General features: G+C 42.3%; 2 protein-coding genes across 2 annotated transcripts; both read right to left on the bottom strand.

Moving 5' to 3' along the window:
• Positions 1 to 912: 912 nt before the first annotated feature.
• On the bottom strand, positions 913 to 2,623 carry LOC310985070 (E3 ubiquitin-protein ligase TRIM21-like; the record flags this gene model as incomplete). Its single annotated transcript, XM_083970517.1, has 1 exon — positions 913 to 2,623. One exon carries the CDS (start codon positions 2,621 to 2,623, stop codon positions 935 to 937), a length of 1,689 nt encoding a protein of 562 aa, XP_083826643.1. The 3' UTR covers positions 913 to 934.
• Positions 2,624 to 12,551: 9,928 nt separating this feature from the next.
• Positions 12,552 to 14,240, bottom strand: LOC310990332 (E3 ubiquitin-protein ligase TRIM21-like; the record flags this gene model as incomplete). The annotated part of the gene is made up of 1 exon (XM_083977678.1): positions 12,552 to 14,240. One exon carries the CDS (start codon positions 14,238 to 14,240, stop codon positions 12,552 to 12,554), a length of 1,689 nt encoding a protein of 562 aa, XP_083833804.1.
• Positions 14,241 to 16,725: the final 2,485 nt, after the last annotated feature.

The raw sequence follows: 16,725 nt of genomic DNA, 5'->3' as shown, positions 1-16,725 counted from the left end.
GAAACCTCAGGGTGAGCAACAGAGGGATCCCTCACCCAGGACGGGCAGACGTGCAATAGATGTTGTTACAGACAAGAAAACAGTTTATAGTTCATGACACAGAGTGTGGGAAACATGGAAATGTTAACAAGAGAAGTCACCAAGACACTCTGCACTTTATTGACCCTTATCAGTACTTATTTATTTTCATATTTATTGTAGATTCCTTTCTTGGTTGCAATGAAGGCAACAAGGGCTGTGCAATATCTAGTCTATGAACTGTACCCACTCAGGAGTGAATGGAAATGTTTTGGTGTTATTTAAATGTACTGTTATGTCTATCTTGTGTTTTTATGATATGCAACTGCTGGAGGCATTGACTGTCCAAGGCAAATTTCCCTCCGCGGACAATGAAGTTTATATTGATTGATTGATTGATTGATCGATCTTTTTCTCGTGCCACGTCACACTGTTTCACTGCAGCTGCTGGATTAGATTTTTTTGTATGTGTTCATACTCCGCATATGCGTTCAGTTGATGTATGAGTTGATTAATGCATGTTATTCATTAAATTATTGTTGAAATATTTTTATTTGATATTTTCTGATGTTGTCATTCAGTGTATACATTTAATTGTTTTTCTGGCAGCAGAAGATGGAAGAAGTGATCAGATGACGGGGGAAGAGAAGAGAAGAGAAGAGAAGAGAAGAGAAGAGAAGAGAAGAGAAGAGAAGAGAAGAGACAGAATTCCACTAAGACACATTATTTACATTATTGATGATTAAACTTGAAATTAAACAAGTGAAGTACATGTTGCAGTATTTGGCTGTAGACAAGGTCAAGAAAGCATAAAGGCAGAGTTCTTTTTTCCAGGTAGGATTCTCTCAAACTTCCCTACAAGGGTATTTTTTTATTGTTCAGTATTGACATTAAATATTTACATTTGTCACCTGAATTAAAAATCATTCAACTCCTGCAAAGAACTAGATGTTTTGATCTGAACAGTTTGATTGACAGGACAGATGATCAGAGGGACAGAGTTTTTACCTCCATCATTAAGATAAGGACTGAAGTATGGGTGTAGTTTGTCAGTGAAGCAGCAGCCAGTGAAGGAGTAGATGAGAGCTGCAGCATCTATGTCATAAAAGGAGACCAGACCCTCCTCATAATCCACAAACACCCCCACCTTCTCAAGACCAGATCTCAGACTGAGACGGACTGGGGGGCGAGCAAGAGCTTTGTACTCATTTCCATTTCTCAAACATATCGTCCAGTAACCTCTCTGAGGACTCAGTTTGATGTTTCCCTTTCTGTTGATCGACTCTCCGGCCACTCCCACATCCCAGTCAGTTTTTCCTTTAACCTGAACCTCAAAGTAAAATCTGCCTGAAGAGAAACTCTGTTTTCCTAAAACACATAGACTAGGATTAAACCTCTCTGGGTTGTCTGGGAGTTTCTTCCTCACATCACCATGATGAACTTGTTTTCCATCATCAGACAGGATGAGATAAGGATGTGCTGTATCAGGATCCAGAGTCACATCCACTGCAAACTGCTGGACCCTCTTCATCTCAGCCTTCATCTTCACCTCCTCCATCTGTTCACGGAGCGTCTCCTCCAGCTGAGACACAGCTCTCACCACAGTCCCCTCATATGATGGTGGACGGACTCTGACCTGTGTCCAGTCCTTGGTGGGTGGAGCAGCTTTCAGGGATGGGAAGCTTTGGAGGAGGTGGAGGTGGTCTTCAGAGAGTGAGAGCTGCTCCACCTCAGTGCTTCTCTTCTCCAGCTCAGAGATTTCCTGTTCCAGCTCTGTGATGAAGTCTTCAGCCTGTTTCTCTGAGCTTTTCTGTTTCTCTTCGATCTCCTTGATGAGCTGCTTCAGGCCTCTGTCAACAGACTCCTGCAGAGCAGTGAAGACCTCAACACCTTCTGCTTTCTCTCTGTCTGCAGCAGCTTTACTGATCTTCACTGACTGTTTCATCTCCTCAATCTTCAGTCGTCTCTTCTGGATCATCTGCTGAGTTTCAGCCTCTGTCTTCTGCAGCTCTGCCTTCTTTCCTTCATATTCTTCTCTCAGAGAAACAAACTCATGAGTCTTGTGGTCTAAAACAGAGCAGAGCATGCAGACACATGTCTGGTCGGTCTGACAGAACAGCTCCAGAGGTTTATCGTGCTTCCTACACATCCTGTCCTCCAGGTTCTCCACAGGCTCCATCAGCTGATGTCTCCTCAGACCTGACAGTGTCAGATGAGGCTCCAGGTGAGTCTCACAGTAGGAGGTCAGACACACCAGGCAGGACTTCAGGGCCTTCAGTTTGGTTCCAGTGCAGACGTCACAGGGAACTTCTCCTGGTTTGGAAACGTGTTGCTCTGAGCTGCTGCTGCTGGTTTTCTGTTGAGCTTCATGTCTGAACTGAGCAAACATCTCGGAGATGAATGTGTTCACATGCAACTCAGGTCTTATTTTGAAAACTTTATTACACAATGGACACTGACACCTGTCACTAACGTCCCAGTGGTGAGTGATGCAGCTCTGACAGTAGTTGTGTCCACATGGTGTACTGACTGGATCAGTGAAGACATCCAGACAGATGGAGCACAGGAACTGATCTTCAGACCTCAGGTTGCTGGCAGCAGACATGTCTACACACTGAGGACAGAGATCAAAGTGAGAAAAAATGGCTAATAAAAAATACATACCAAAAACCTAATTAATCATTTTGTGGTTTAGACCAAATCTTGTTACAATCATCAGTTTGGAGACAAAAAACAAAACAAAAGAAAAACAGGTGTCTACTGTTGGCATCTACCTTGAAACTATCAGTGCTGTCAAGGGTTATTGCCGTTTTTTTTACAACCTGGACCTTATTTCTAGCATAAAATACGATCATTTACTCACCCAGATAACTTGGGTGTCATTACATGTCGTTGTGATGAAATGAGCTCCAGCCGAGAGTCGCGTATATCCGTATAATGGAGTCTACAGGGCAGCAGAATGCAGCCTCTAAATAACACATTATCTGCAGAGAAACTCCTTCATATAGGGGTAGGATTAGATAAGTTTATACTTCTTCCTACTCCTTTTCGCTAATGTAAACTGCGTTGCTTCTAAGATGTTACTTTTTTGTGTATACAATTTTGCTGTTCACTTATTTCCTTATTATATTATTATTTTATCTTATTTTTTTACATTGTCGTTTACATGATCGAAATAAAGATATCAATCCATCAATCAATTCATTTCACCAATATTTAGTTCTGATAGGCTAGTGCTATTCCCCTCTGAGTCCGGGGTTAGCTGTTATCAACATCCGGGGTCTGTAGGTTGACCTACTGACCTCTGACCTGGATGATGTCATCTCTGAGCGCCACGCTTGTTGCTACCGCTAATGCTACGGTTCGTTTCTGCGTGTTTCCGACTTGTCAGAACAAAATGAGCAGCTGGATGAAGTTCAGCTTCCACAGGCTTCCTCTCCTCAACCTGGACTCACTAAAGCTCCGGCTAGTTGAGATAAAAATGGACCCGAATGCCGAAGCAGAATGATTATTATCAGAATGAGCCGGGCGGCGCTCAGAGATGACATCATCCAGGTCAGAGGTCAGTAGGTCAACCTACAGACCCCGGATGTTGATAACAGCTAACCCCGGACTCAGAGGGGAATAGCACTAGCCTATCAGAACTAAATATTGGTGAAATGAAGGAGTTTCTCTGCAGATAATGTGTTATTTAGAGGCTGCATTCTGCTGCCCTGTAGACTCCATTATACGGATATACGCGGCTCTCGGCTGGAGCTCATTTCATCACAACGACTTGTAATGACACCAAAGTTATCTGGGGGAGGAAATGATCATATTTTATGCTAGAAATAAGGTCCAGATTGTAAAAAACGGCAATTACCCTTTAAATGACTCCACCCCCTGGACTTTGAGTTCAGATAACAGAAGTAATAAAAATCAATCATTTTCAAAGTAGACGTTTCAAATGTCCTCACCTTTATGCCTTATAGTTACGTTTCTAAACACTGAGTTGCTGTAAACAAATATGGATCCATAGTGTTTGATAATCTGAGTCCAGAGCCACTAGAAATCAATAACTTTCACTGCATCAATTTGGACATTTTCCAAAAGAAATCCCACATTTAAAGAACAACCTCTGAACAGACTGAGCTTGGCTGTCTGGTCGTAGTTATATAAGTTATCCTGAATGCAAATGTAGCTACAAAATGAGGAAACATCTTGTTGCTTTTTGACTAAATCACAAACCAACAGAGATTGACTCACTTCTCTTTGTTGAATCACAGTAAATATTCTCAGTTCTACTCACCAGTATCAGAGCAAAATCCTGATGAACTTTATTTTATTTGTCTTGGGACAGAAACACAGAGATCTGTCTCGGTTGTTGCTCTGAAACTATTTTACTTTCGATTCAGAACCCGTTTAAGTTTCTGTTGTTGCTCCACCCGCCTGACTCACTGGTCTCTGGTGTGTGATGTCATACTGACCTCTACTGGACTCAGGGAGGAATCACATCTGACTGGGACAAACCTCAAGGAAGGGGATGACTTTCAAAATAAAACACAAAGTAGAATACAAGGGACTGGAGCTATGACAAGAATCCTAATCATGATCACGTTTGGTCAATATCGATCAGGGTCGCTTCCAGCCATGAAGCTCTAATGGGCCACAACTCAGTCTGAACTGACTTTACTTATTCGTTAAACATTAAATATAGTTTATAGTCTATGACATTTAAACTGGGACTCATTCTCCAGAAAAAGGTCTGGTGACGCCCCTGATATCAATAACATTCATTCATTCATTCATTCATTCATTCATGTCTTTATTGCAGACTCATGCTCCATTTGACAGAAGTTACAATACAAGACATCCAAGAGGTGGAGAATGAAATGCATTTTGTGTTCTCCTGTCCTTTCTGTGACTTTATAAGATAAAAAACTGTTTAGTCAGGCAGATCCAAATAACGAATTTGTGACGAAGCTGAGAAGCTCAAACGTCAAACAACAAATAATCACAAGATAGAGCCTTTGGATTTAGTGAGTTAAAGAAATTTGAATCAGGATCAAAAGGCTCCATAAATTTTGGACAAACAACACACATACATTTTACACAACCATACACAGTGTTTCCACAGAGTTGATGACATTAGCATTATGACTGCATTATGTGAACCATTCAGTCAGCAGATAAAAAACACATAACATTTTAAACGATCCTTTACATATTCTGTATCAAGAATATGAATTATTGCCCTCGGGGAGACGATACAGAGCAAGCAGATGTAAAAGCAACCGCTATAAGCTCTCTTTCCTCCCAACCAACATCGATCCACCTCTTAAAGGGATAGTTCAACATTTTGGCAAATTGGCCCATTGCCATAATCGCTATAGTCATAGCAGTAGGTTCATTACCTTTAGTTGTAGGTGTAAGCTATTTTCAGTACGGCGGAGCGCAGCAGCTGGCTGCTCAGAGCTACGCTATGGAGGCTAATGGAATTTCTTGGTTTCCCTCATTAAACTCATCAAATTCAACATCCCAAAACTCCACAGCGCTTTTGTAGACAAGTTGTGACCTGCACAACCACCACGCTATGAGATAATGACGGAACGATACGAAACGGAGCCGTTTTCGAGGTAAATACAGGGTAAATACGGAGACTGCTTGCTGAAAAACTGTCCCTGAACGCAACGCGCATCAGCGGTTTTGTATGAATTTACCTCGAAAACGGCTCCGTTTCGTATCGTTCCATCATTATCTCATAGCGTGGTGGTTGTGCAGCTCACAACTTGTCTACAAAAGCACTGTGGAGTTTTGGGATTTTGTATTTGATGAGTTTGATAAGGGAAACCAAGAAATTCCCTTAGCCTCCATAGCGTAGCTCTGAGCAGCCTGCTGCTGCGCTCCGCTGTACTAAAAATAGCTTACACCTACAATTAAAGGTAACGAACCTACTGCTATGACTATAGCAATTATGGCAATGGGCCAATTTGCCAAAATGTTGAACTATCCCTTTAAACAAACCACCTGCTAAATCTGAAATAGATTTTATTCTTTTGGAGACAGTTTATCCATTGGTTTTTAGGATTTTTTAGAAGGCAAGGCTAGACAAGGCAAGGCAATTTTATTTGTATAGCCCGTTTTTACAAACAGTTTGTCTCAAAGGGCTTTACATGGCATCACAACAACATCCTCTGCCCTTACACCCTCACATCCACTGAGGAAAAACTCCATAGAAAACCCTTTTAACAGGGAAAAATTGGAGAAACCTCAGGGTGAGCAACAGAGGGATCCCTCACCCAGGACGGGCAGACGTGCAATAGATGTTGTTACAGACAAGAAAACAGTTTATAGTTTATGACACAGAGTGTGGGAAACATGGAAATGTTAACAAGAGAAGTCCCCAAGACACTCTGCACTTTATTGACTCTTATCAGTACTTATTTATTTTCATATTTATTGTAGATTCCTTTCTTGGTTGCAATCAAGGCAACAAGGGCTGTGCAATATCTGGTCTATGAACTGTACTCACTCAGGAGTGAATGGAAAATGTTTTGATGTTATTTAAAGCAGAAGTAAGCGATTCGGTCGTTTTGGCTAACTTCTTGTCAGCAGATGGAGTTAGCAGTCCCCGCCCTCGTCCCTACGTCACCAAATTCACGCGCATCCCTTGGCTGCACACACAGAGAGGACCGCCCCTTTATGCCGTTCTCTCTCTTCATTGGATAAAGGTTGTAGGATACAAGGAAAGTTTTCTCCTCGGCTTACAGCAGAGCAGAGTGACTGACAGACCCGTGTTTCAGACCAAACACTCTATGTAAGTGATTGCTGTCGGAAGATACAACTATTTAAGACTTATATTGACACAAATATAACACAAATATTCTGCTTACTTCTGCTTTAAATGTACTGTTATGTCAATCTTGTGTTTCTATGATATGCAGCTGCTGGAGGCATTGGCTGTCCAAGGCAAATTTCCCTCCGGGGACAATAAAGTTTGTATTGATTGATTGATTGATTGATTGATTGATCTTTTTCTCATGCCAGGACACACTGTTTCACTGCAGCTGCTGGATTAGATTTTTTAGTGTGTGTTCATACTCCGCATATGCGTTCAGTTGATGTATGAGTTGATTAATGCATGTTATTCATTAAATTATTGTTGAAATATTTGTATTTGATGTTTTCTGATGTTGTCATTCAGTGTATACATTTCATTGTTTTTCTGGCAGCAGAAGATGGAAGAAGTGATCATGATGGATGGGGTCTGTAGGTTGACCTACTGACCTCTGACCTGGATGATGTCATCTCTGAGCGCAACACAGCTCATTCTGATAATAATCATTCCACTTCGGCATTCGGGTCCATTTTTATCTCAACTAGCCGAAGCTTTAGTGAGTCCAGGTTGAGGAGAGGAAGCCTGTGGAAGCTGAACTTCATCCAGCTGCTCATTTTCTTCTGACACGCAGAAACGAACCGTAGCATCAGCAGTAGCAACAAGCCGCTGTTGATAACAGCTAACCCCGGACTCAGAGGGGAATAGCACTAGCATATCATATAGGGCTGGGCGATATGAGAAAAAATCCTATCACGATAATCTTTTTCATATCAGTCGATATCGATATATATTACGATATGACTCAAGTCACTATTTTTGTCAAGCCTAAATGTTCCATCATACACACAAGTGAGATTTGAAGATATCAGAAGGTTATTTTTGATTTAAATATTTATTTTCTGTCAGAAGTGATCAGATGATGGGAGAAGAGAAGAGAAGTATTTTAGCTAGTGTCATGTATTATGTTGTAGTACTGGAGTCACCACTAGGTGGGGCTATACGGTTACAAGGACTGTGTTGTATATGTTGAAGCAGCACTAGTAAACACTGTTCAGTCTGATTCAAGATGGCTCCTCATTGACTACTAAATATTACATGGTGTCAGAAGTGGGATTTAAAAGACAAAAAGAACCCAGAAAATGAAAGATGGAACTTCAAAAACCCCCAGGAACATTGAGCCTAGAAGGTAATCTGTCTGAAAACTGGAGAGTCTGGATTCAAAAGTTCGACATATATCTCATCGCTAGCGGAATAGCAGAGAAGTCGGAGAACGTAAAATGCGCCACATTTCTCCATGTTGCCGGAGACGACGCCATCAAGGTATTCAACACGTTTCAGTTTGACGACGATGTTGATGATCTGGAAGTATTGAAAGATCTGTTTAAAAACTACTGTGAGCCTCGAAAAAATCTGACGTACCAGAGACATTTGTTTTTCACGAGAGCGCAAGGGAATACAGAGTCTATTGATGCGTACGTCACAGATTTAAAAAACAAGGCAAAAGACTGCGAGTTTGGAGAATTAACCGAGTCATTAATAAAAGACAGAGTTGTGTGTGGAATCACAAATGACCAGATCCGAGGCAGACTGTTGAGAGAGCTGGAGCTGTCGCTACAGAGAGCAGTGGACATTTGCCGTGCTAGCGAGGTGAGCCAAACTCAACTAAAAAAGCTACATGAAGAAACTGAAGTACCGGTTCAGAAATTATACTAAATTAGAAGAAATTATAGACTTTCAAGTCATAAAGCATGATACAAAAGCAGTCTTGGGAAAAGAGTCTAGTGTTGCATTTGGGATGGTGAAGAGGATCTATGCAGTGGAAGAAAGAACACAGACGGACATATTGAGTGAATATGAAGATTTATTCAGCGGACTAGGTTGTGTTCCGGGAGTTCACCGTATTCAGGTAAACCCAGCTGTTACACCAGTGATTCATCCTCCTAGAAAGGTCCCAGTAGCCCTGAGAAAAGATGTGGAAAAGGAATTAAAAAGGATGGAAAACCTGGGTGTCATTGAAAAACAAACTGAGCCTACGGAATGGGTCAGCAGCATGGTGACGGTTGTGAAACCAAACAAAATAAGAATATGCCTTGACCCTCAGAACTTAAACAAAGCAATACAACGAGAACACTATCCTCTGAAAACTGTGGAGGAAGTTGTGGCTGAAATGCCAAGAGCAAAGGTCTTCTCAGTTGTGGATGCTAACCAAGGCTACTGGCAGATCCAATTGGATGATGAGAGCTAAAAACTATGTACCTTTAACTCACCATCAGGAAGGTACAGGTTTAAGAGGCTTCCCTTCGGAATATCTTCTGCACCAGAAGTATTCCAGAGATGCCTGTCACAGCATCTAGAAGGACTTGACGGAGTCGTCAACGTGATGGATGACATTCTGGTGTGGGGTGAAGATAGAGAGTCACATGACAACAGACTAAGGAAGCTGTTAGATCGACTGAGGAGTATAAACTTGAAACTAAACCGAAACAAATGCAAAATTGGACTGAGTGAAATCAGCTACATAGGACATGTGCTAAGCAAAGACGGACTGAAACCGGACATGGATAAAGTGCGAGCCATACAAGAAATGCCTCAGCCAAAAGACAAAACAGAGCTTCAGAGATTCATGGGCATGGTGCAGTACTTAGCAAAATTCATTCCAAACCTCTCAGAAGTATCTGCACCACTCCGAAAGCTGCTGGAAGGAGAAACCACATGGCATTGGGAGAGTGAACAACAAAAAAGCTTCACACGACTACAGGAACTGGTGAGTAACACTCCTGTGCCTGTCAAGCCTGTCACACTGTCAGTTGATGCCAGTTCAGGTGGACTGGGAGGAGTGATCCTACAAGAACAACATCCAGTGGCATACGGCTCAAGGACACTAACAGAGTGTGAACAAAGATACGCTCAAATAGAAAAAGAGCTGCTGGCAATCGTGTATGGGTGTGAAAAATTTCATCAATATCTGTTTGGCAGATGTGTTCAAGTTGAGTCGGATCACAAACCACTAGAGACTATATTCAAAAAGCCACTCCACAAAGCTCCTGCAAGGCTTCAGAAAATGTTAATGAGACTACAGAAATACAGCCTGCAAGTGTCATACAAGCCTGGTAAAGAAATGCACATTGCGGATGCATTAAGCAGAGCCAGTTTGAGACACCACACACAGGACGGACAGGAGGACGAGCTGGATGTGAGCTATGTAGTCAAACAGTTACCTGTGTCAGAAGAAAAAAGTCAGCAGTTCAAAAATGCAACGAAAGAGGATGAGGAACTTAATCTTGTAAGACAAGCAGTACAAAATGGATGGCCTGAGTCACGGAGCCAGGTTCCAAAGACAATCCAAAAGTACTGGACTTTCAGAGAGGAGTTGACGTACTCAGATGGTCTACTGTTCAAAAACTCCAAATTGGTTGTTCCTACAAAGATGAGAGAGGAGATGCTCGAAAAAATTCATGAGGCACATATGGGAATTGTGAAAAGTAAGGAACGTGCAAGAGACATCTTGTTTTGGCCAGGAATGGCAAAACAAATTGAAGAAGTTGTGCAGAAATGTGCAGTGTGCAACAAACATAAAAACAACAATCCCAGAGAGCCCTTGGTACCACATACAGTTCCTTCAAGAGCGTGGTCGAAAGTAGGAATTGATCTTTTCCATTTCAACAACGCAGAGTACATCATGTGTGTAGACTATTACTCAAAGTACCCAGAGATTTCAAAATTAAGTGGTACTACAAGTAAACACATCATTACAGCGCTCAAGTCTATTTTTGCCAGACACGGTGTACCTGATGAACTGTTTTCTGACAATGGGACTCAGCTGATAAGTGCAGAAATGCGAGACTTTGCAACCAGCTGGGAGTTCAAACACACGACCTCGAGTCCAGAGTTTCCACAATCGAATGGACAAGCCGAAAGAGCCATACAAACAGTAAAAAATCTGCTGAAAAAAGCTCAGGAGAGTTTCAGAGACCCTTACATTGCTCTTTTAGAGTACAGAAACACGCCATTGGACGGGGTGGGGTACTCCCCCGCACAGCTCCTAATGGGAAGAAGGCTGAAATCAAAAATACCTGTGTCAAGGAATCTGTTAAAGCCAGGAGTGTACAGACACGTACGGAGCAGATTGATGTACAGACAAGAAAAGCAGAGACGCTACTTTGACCGTGGAACAAGGAAACTCCCTCTGGTGGACGTAGGAGAAAGAGTAAGAATCAGACAGCAAAAACATTGGCAACCTGCTGTCATACTGAAGAGACATGATCAGCCAAGGTCGTACATTGTACAAACTGACAACGAGCAAATCTACAGAAGAAACAGGAGACACATTCTGAAAACCAAGGAAATGTCAAGTCCCCCACAACAAACACGACATGAGACTGTGGAAAGTGTTCACGATTCGTTGCCACTGATGGAAAGCGGACAGCAGCCGGCAGGAACTGAACCAGGACAGATGGACTACCAAGAAAGTCACATCATGCCTGCAAAGTCTCCACCGAAAACACCAAAATCATCAGTGATAACAGAGGCTGTGAGCACTGATCATCGTGAAAGAACTTCACGTTTTGGTAGACCTATTAGAGTTCCTTTTAGGTACAGGGAATAATAGCAGAAACTGTGTAATGTTCAAATATGTTTATTGAGAATACTTGTGTTAAAAAAAAAAAAAAAAAAGTAAAGAAAGCAGAAATGTGTCTGTAAGTTCTAACCTGGTTATTGAGCAGAACTGTGAAAAAGAAAAAAAGACAAAAGCTAAAGAAAGGGAGATGTCATGTATTATGTTGTAGTACTGGAGTCACCACTAGGTGGGGCTATACGGTTACAAGGACTGTGTTGTATATGTTGAAGCAGCACTAGTAAACACTGTTCAGTCTGATTCAAGATGGCTCCTCATTGACTACTAAATATTACAGCTAGTGTGCTTTTTTATGCTGTTGTCTGCTGGGGGTGGGGGTTGAAGTCTGAGGACAGACACAGGATTAACAAAGTGATCAAAAAAGCAGGTTCTATCATTGGTTTGCCTCCTGACTCCTTAGAGGTGGTCATGGAGAAGAGGGTGGGGAGGAAACTCTGGTGCATTCTGCACAATAAGAGCCACCCACTCTATGTTTTCTTCCATGAACTGAAGAGTTCTTTTAGCAACAGACTGGTGATGCCGAGATGTTCCTCAGAAAGATTCAGGAGGTCTTTTGTACCTGGTGCAGTGAAGTTTTTTAATGAACATTGTTGTTTTCTGTTGTGTGCTATGCTAAGTAATGCATTGCATTGCACTTATTGTACTGCCTGAGTTGTCAATGCTTGTCATGTTGTAGTATTGTGTGTTGGATGTTGTGCGTACAGAGTGACAATCAATTTCCCTTCAGAGGAATGAATAAAGTAAACCAACCAACCAACCAACCAAGAGAAGAGAAGAGAAGAGAAGAGAGCTGCAGAGACAGAGCTCCACTAAAACATGTCACATGATTTACATTATTCATGATTAAATTTTTTAAACACATTTTGAAGTACATGTTGCAGTATTTGGCTGTGGACAAGGCCAAGAAAGCATAAAGACAGTTCTTTTTTCCAGGTGGGATTCCCTCAAACTCCCTGAAGGGTCTGGGCTCAGCCCCCAATGTTCCCAGGACCAAAAACGCCCCTGGCAGTCACCACCTTTTTTTTTCTTGTTTTTTTACATTGTTTAGTATTGACATTAAATATTTACATGTTACCAGAATTAAAAATTATTCAAGTCCTGCAAAGAATGAGATGTTTTGATCTGCACAGTTTGATTGACAGGACAGATGATCAAAGGGGCAGAGTTTTTACCTCCATCATTAGGATAAGGACTTAAGAATGGGTGTAGTTTGTCAGTGAAGCAGCAGCCAGTGAAGGAGTAGATGAGAGCTGCAGCATCTATGTCATAAAAGGAGACCAGACCCTCCTCATAATCCACAAACACCCCCACCTTCTCAAGACCAGACCTCAGATTGAGATCGACTCGGGGGTCATCAAGAGCTTCATACTCATTTCCATTTCTCAACCATATCATCCAGAGACCGTTCTGAGGACTTAGTGTGATGTTTCCCTTCCTGTTGATCGACTCTCTGGCCACTCCCACATCCCAGTTGGTTTTTCCTTTAACCTGAACCTCAAAGTAAAATCTGCCTGAAGAGAAACTCTGTTTTCCTAAGACATTAACACATTCATCAAATCTCTCTGGGTTGTCTGGGAGTTCCTTCCACACATCACCACAGTGAACTTGTTTTCCATCATCAGACAGGATGAGCCAGGGACTTGCTGTATCAGGATCCAGAGTCACATCTACTGCAAACTGCTGGACCCTCTTCAGCTTCATCTTCAGCTTCATCTTCTCCATCTGTCCACGGAGTGTCTCCTCCAGCTGAGACACAGCTCTCACCACAGTCCCCTCATATAATGGTGGACGGACTCTGACCTGTGTCCAGTCCTTGGTGGGTGGAGCAGCTTTCAGGGATGGGAAGCTTTGGAGGAGGTGGAGGTGGTCTTCAGAGAGTGAGAGCTGCTCCACCTCAGTGCTTCTCTTCTCCAGCTCAGAGATTTCCTGTTCCATCTCTGTGATGAAGTCTTCAGCCTGTTTCTCTGAGCTTTTCTGTTTCTCTTCGATCTCCTTGATGAGCTGCTTCAGGCCTCTGTCAACAGACTCCTTCAGAGCAGTGAAGACCTCAACACCTTCTGCTTTCTCTCTGTCTGCAGCAGCTTTACTGGTCTTCACTGACTGTTTCATCTCCTCAATCTTCAGTCGTCTCTTCTGGATCATCAGCTGAGTTTCAGCCTCTGTCTTCTGCAGCTCTGCCTTCTTTCCTTCATATTCTTCTCTCAGAGGAACAAACTCATGAGTCTTGTGGTCTAAAACAGAGCAGAGCACACAGACACATGTCTGGTCCGTCTGACAGAACAGCTCCAGAGGTTTATCATGCTTCCTACACATCCTGTCCTCCAGGTTCTCCACAGGCTCCATCAGCTGATGTCTCCTCAGACCTGACAGTGTCAGATGAGGCTCCAGGTGAGTCTCACAGTAGGAGGTCAGACACACCAGGCAGGACTTCAGGGCCTTCAGTTTGGTTCCAGTGCAGACGTCACAGGGAACTTCTCCTGGTTTGGAAACGTGTTGCTCTGAGCTGCTGCTGCTGGTTTTCTGTTGAGCTTCACGTCTGAACTGAGCAACAACCTCAGAGATGAACGTGTTGACATGCAGCTCAGGTCTCACATAGAAAACCTTGTTACACATTGGACACTGACATGGTACATTAACGTCCCAGTGCTGAGTGATACAACTCTGACAGAAGTTGTGTCCACATGGTGTAGTGACTGGATCAGTGAAGACATCCAGACAGATGGAGCACAGGAACTGATCTTCAGACCTCAGGTTGCTGGCAGCAGACATGTCTACACACTGAGGACAAAGGTCAAAGTGAGAAAAAATGGCTAATAAAAAATACTTATCTAATAACCTAATTAATAATTTTGTCGTTTTGACCAAATCTTGTTACAATCATCAGTTTGGAGACTAAAAAAAGAAAAAAACAAAACAGGTTTGTACTGTTGGCATCTACCTCTCTGAAACTATCAGTGCTGTAAAGGATAATTACCGTTTTTACATTACCTTATTTCTAGCATAAACTACAATCATTTACTCACCCAGATAACTTTGGTGTCATTACAAGTCGTTCTGATGAAATTAGCTCCAGCCGAGAGCCGCGTATATCCGTATAATGGAGTCTACAGGGCAGCAGAATGCAGCCTCTAAATAACACATTATCTGCAGAGAAACTCCTTCATTTCACCAATATTTAGTTCTGATAGGCTAGTGCTATTCCCCTCTGAGTCCGGGGTTAGCTGTTATCAACTTCCGGGGTCTGTAGGTTGACCTACTGACCTCTGACCTGGATGATGTCATCTCTGAGCGCAACACAGCTCATTCTGATAATAATCATTCCACTTCGGCATTCGGGTCCATTTTTATCTCAACTAGCCGAAGCTTTAGTGAGTCCAGGTTGAGGAGAGGAAGCCTGTGGAAGCTGAACTTCATCCAGCTGCTCATTTTCTTCTGACACGCAGAAACGAACCGTAGCATCAGCAGTAGCAACAAGCCGCTGTTGATAACAGCTAACCCCGGACTCAGGGGAATAGCACTAGCATAAATATTGGTGAAATGTACAAGTTTCTCTGCAGATAATGTGTTATTATTACATTATCCGGAAGCACTCTCACTCTCAATTTTCACTGTTATGCGGATGATACCCAACTCTACTTGTCCATGGAGCCAGATGACAGAAGCCGCCTCATCAGTCTGCAAGACTGCCTGAAAGACATTAGATCCTGGATGTCCTCTAACTTCGTGCTACTGAATTCAGATAAAACTGAGGTCATTGTGTTTGGACCTAAACACCTCAGGGACACATTCTCTAATCAGATCGCTAGATGGCATCACCCTGACCCCGAGTACAACTGCGAGGAGCCTTGGAGTTATTTTTGACCAAGACCTTTCCTTCAGCTCCCACATAAAACACGTGACTAGGACCGCCTTCTTCCATCTGCGTAGTATCACTAAGATTAGGAATATCCTTTCCCAGAGTGATGCTGAGAAACTGGTGCATGCATTTATCACTTCTAGGCTAGACTACTGCAACTCTCTCCCAGGGCTGGACTGGGACAAAAATTCAGCCCGGGCATTTTCTGTCCAGACCGGCCCACTAGGCTACTGATCAGCGGACACAGCGTAGAAGTCCACAAATCTTGCGGCGTCTTCTCTAACGTATACTACAAAGGAGTTCAGTTTTATTCATATCCCGAGGGAAATTGGATTTGCACAAGACAAAGGAGAGTCATATTCCTTGATAGCAGTTAACAAATAAAACACGTAGCTATGAACTCAAGGACTAAAATTGATCAATCAATAAATCTTTATTCATTAGTGTCAAATCACAACAGAAATTATGTCATGACTAGAGGTGGGCGCTACCTCAATTGGGTGAAGGGGGGGGGGGGGGGGGGGGGGGGGGGGGCAAAGAGAGACGGGGAGATAAGGACAAACAGGGACAATAATAACAAAATATCCTGACAAATAATCTAAATAGAAACATATTACAGACAGTAGCAGCATTAGAGCTGGAACACTTGTATTAAAGGTGACTCAGTCATTATGAAACCATAGAGAATTGAAAAAAAAGTCTAAGAATTACAGGTCTGAATATATGCATTCTATGTGTATGTGCACAAGTATGTATTGCCCTACTTCCTCGTCCGCAGCCAGCCAGCTCCACTCCTCACCAAATTTGTGACCTGCAAGAAACAGCAAACAGAACTTGTACTCAGCATCTGTGTACTGACAAGTATATGTAGCCAAGTATACTTTTTGTGCAAACTGCAAAACCTTTTAACCTGCAAAAGCATGTCACATGCTCAAAACCAAGTATTCGTATCAATGAAAGTGTGTGTATCATAAAAAAAAAAAGTCCTGTCACCATCATTTATGAACAAGATAGTCAAATGGCTTTGTCGTGTTTTCATTAGGACACTTTAGTGTTTTCCAATGCAAAAAAGTCAGATCTTTGTGACCTGAACATGCTCAAGACAGCACAGCCATTAGAGAAGTACAGTAAAAGTAACACATTTACACACAAATTATACCTATTACTCAGTAAACTATAAATGAATTGAAAGATTACAATAAACTTAATGGTAAATATTGTTAAACTATTATTTCCTATAGGTTTACTTGTATTTTGTGCTAAAATTCAAGTATCTCAGCTTCCACGTGAATGTTTACTGTTGCTACGGCAACAAGAGACTGCTGACGTTAGCAGCTGTTAGCTAGCTTAGCTAAATCATCTGAACAATAATAACTAATATCACAATTCGGCATATTT

Source organism: Trachurus trachurus (assembly GCF_905171665.1).
Source record: "Trachurus trachurus genome assembly, chromosome: 1".
In the NCBI taxonomy this organism is placed as follows: domain Eukaryota; kingdom Metazoa; phylum Chordata; class Actinopteri; order Carangiformes; family Carangidae; genus Trachurus; species Trachurus trachurus.
This window is presented reverse-complemented; position numbering and strand designations above follow the sequence as displayed.